This window comes from Theropithecus gelada, unplaced genomic scaffold (assembly GCF_003255815.1).
Source record: "Theropithecus gelada isolate Dixy unplaced genomic scaffold, Tgel_1.0 HiC_scaffold_3400, whole genome shotgun sequence".
Classification (NCBI taxonomy): domain Eukaryota; kingdom Metazoa; phylum Chordata; class Mammalia; order Primates; family Cercopithecidae; genus Theropithecus; species Theropithecus gelada.
Window position 1 is genome coordinate 1 of NW_020259908.1, and position 2,442 is coordinate 2,442.

The 2,442-nt window shown below is 45.9% G+C and overlaps 1 protein-coding gene across 1 annotated transcript; it reads right to left on the reverse strand.

Annotated features, from left to right (window-relative positions):
• Positions 1 to 5: 5 nt before the first annotated feature.
• LOC112617698 (protocadherin gamma-A3) lies at positions 6 to 2,133 on the reverse strand (the record flags this gene model as incomplete). The annotated part of the gene is made up of 1 exon (XM_025374404.1): positions 6 to 2,133. A coding segment is annotated over exon 1 (1,665 nt), but the record flags the coding sequence as incomplete, so codon positions are not given.
• Positions 2,134 to 2,442: the final 309 nt, after the last annotated feature.

The window sequence follows — 2,442 nt, forward strand, 5'->3', positions numbered from 1 at the left end:
TCGTTCTGGTCCAGCACGAACAGGTTCAGCGACACGTTGCTGCTGAGTGGAGGGTTCCCGCTGTCGCTGGCTGTCACCAGTAGTTTCAAGTCTCTAAATTGCTCGTAGTCGAAGGATCGCAGCGCATATAGGACGCCAGTGTTGGAGTTGATGGAGACGTAGGAGGACAGGGGCGCCCCCTGGAGGGTGTCCTCGGTCAATGCATAAGTGATGTGGGCGTTGTCGTTGCTATCTGGGTCCTGGGCCGTCACTGAGAAGATGGAGGCTCCTCTGGGGTTGTTTTCTGGAATGTAGGCGGAGTAGGATAAGTGAGGGAAGGTGGGTGGGTTGTCATTGATGTCAATCACATTCAAGATGATGTGAGTTTCTGTGGACAGTGGCGGGCTTCCCCCATCTGAGGCTCTCAGACTGATGTTATATTCTGACATTTGTTCGCGGTCTAGGGATGTGGCCGTCACTAAGCGGTAATATTGGTCTATTGATTTTTCTAACTTAAATGGCAGATTTCCCAGGACAAAAACTGCAACCTGCCCATTCTGCCCAGAATCTCGGTCATGCACATCGATAAGAGCAATTTCTCTTCCAACGGTGCCCTCTTCTGGGACTGAGCCTGTGAGAGACGTAATTGTAATTTCTGGAGCATTGTCATTCACATCCAGAACCGTGAGTAGAATCTTGGCTCTTGAAAGAAGACCTGGTCCATCCTGTGCTTCAATTTTAATTTCATAGAACATGGCATCCTCATAATCTAGATTTTTTAATATTGATACTTCTCCACTCACTGAGTTGAGATGGAAAATCTCAGCGATTTTCCCAGGCATTTTATCTAGAATATAAGACACTTGAGCGTTGAATCCCTCATCAGGGTCAGTAGCATTCACTGTGAGCAGTCGGGTACCCACAGGCACGTTCTCCCAAACACTTACACGGTACTCAGACTGAGTAAACATTGGTGGGTTGTCATTTGCATCCAGGACTATCACTTGGATGTGCAAGTTGCCAGAGTGGACAGGGTCGCCACCATCAGAGGCAACCAGGACAAGCTGGTGAATTTCTTTTTTCTCACGGTCCAGGGCCTGCTCCAGCACCAGCTCTGGATACTTGGCCCCCTCAGAGACGCTATTCACAGCCAGGGAGAAGTAGTCATTAGGGCTAAGCTTGTAGTTCTGCAGGGAGTTCATGCCTACATCTGGGTCAAAAGCAGTTTTAAGTGGAAATCGGGTTCCAGGAACCGTTAGTTCACCAATTTTTATTTCCAATTCCTCTGTTGGGAAATTAGGAGCATTATCATTAATATCTTTAATTTCTATTTCTACTTCAAAAATTTTCAATTTATCCTCAACAAGGATGTTAAATTTTACCAGACACAGCGGGATCTGAGCGCAGAGCTCCTCCCGGTCTATCCTCTCCGCGGTGACCAAGCTGCCGCTTCGCGGATTCAGAGAGAAAAGCTGCGTCCTACCTCTGGAGACGATGCGGACTCCGCGCTCAGCCAGCTCCCGGGGCTCTAACCCCAGGTCTTTAGCGATGTTGCCCACGAAGGAACCTTTATCTTGCTCCTCAGACACCGAGTAGCGGATCTGACCGGATCCTGTTTCACACAGTGTCCCCAGAAGCGCGCACAGCAGGGCCAGTCCTCTGCCATTTCGGAAACTCAGGCATTTGGTCATTTCCTTTTCGGGGAATAGCTTTCTCTGAATTCGGTTCCAGTTTCCCACGACGGACTCCAATCTTATTTTCTCAAGAAACGAAGTATTTTACTGGCCTAATTCACAGGTCAAACCGCTCGTTGACTAAGAGGTGAGGTTGGCAGCCGCCTCGGATTTTCTGAGTCTAATTTGCTGGTTCTTTGCATTGCAGGAGCAAGGAAATGGTGGACTAGTTCTCCAGCTGCGTTCTCCTTCTTGAGTGGTCAACAGCGACACTAAGAGGCCTAACCGTTTACTGCATCCTCTCAGACAAACAGATGATTATTTTTGAGTTATCCAAGACCTGAAATCCTTCTTGTCAGAGATAAGAGGACTAGTGTTGATTGAACATAATTGAATTGATATATGTTAAACAGTGTGGCCTCAAGTTATCTTTCTTGGGAATCCATGCACTAACCTTAATGCCACCAATATTGCTTCAGACATAGTGGAGTTAACTGTTTTGAACTGTTCAGTTTAAGAAACACACAGTAATAAAGAACTGGCCCTAAGGACCAACACAACTATTAAAAGACATGACCACCACTTGTTCTTCAACCACTGAATCTTGATAATGTGTTTATTGTTATACTTACTACATTTATCAGGGTTATTTGATATCTTTCACCTTTCCCTGTCTATACTTTTAACTCTCTAAGAGCTGAGAGAAGGAAAAGAAGAAAAGAAGCACACAGAAATATCAGCCATATTTATACATTATATTTCTTTAAGTTTGTTCTTGGTGACCTGATAA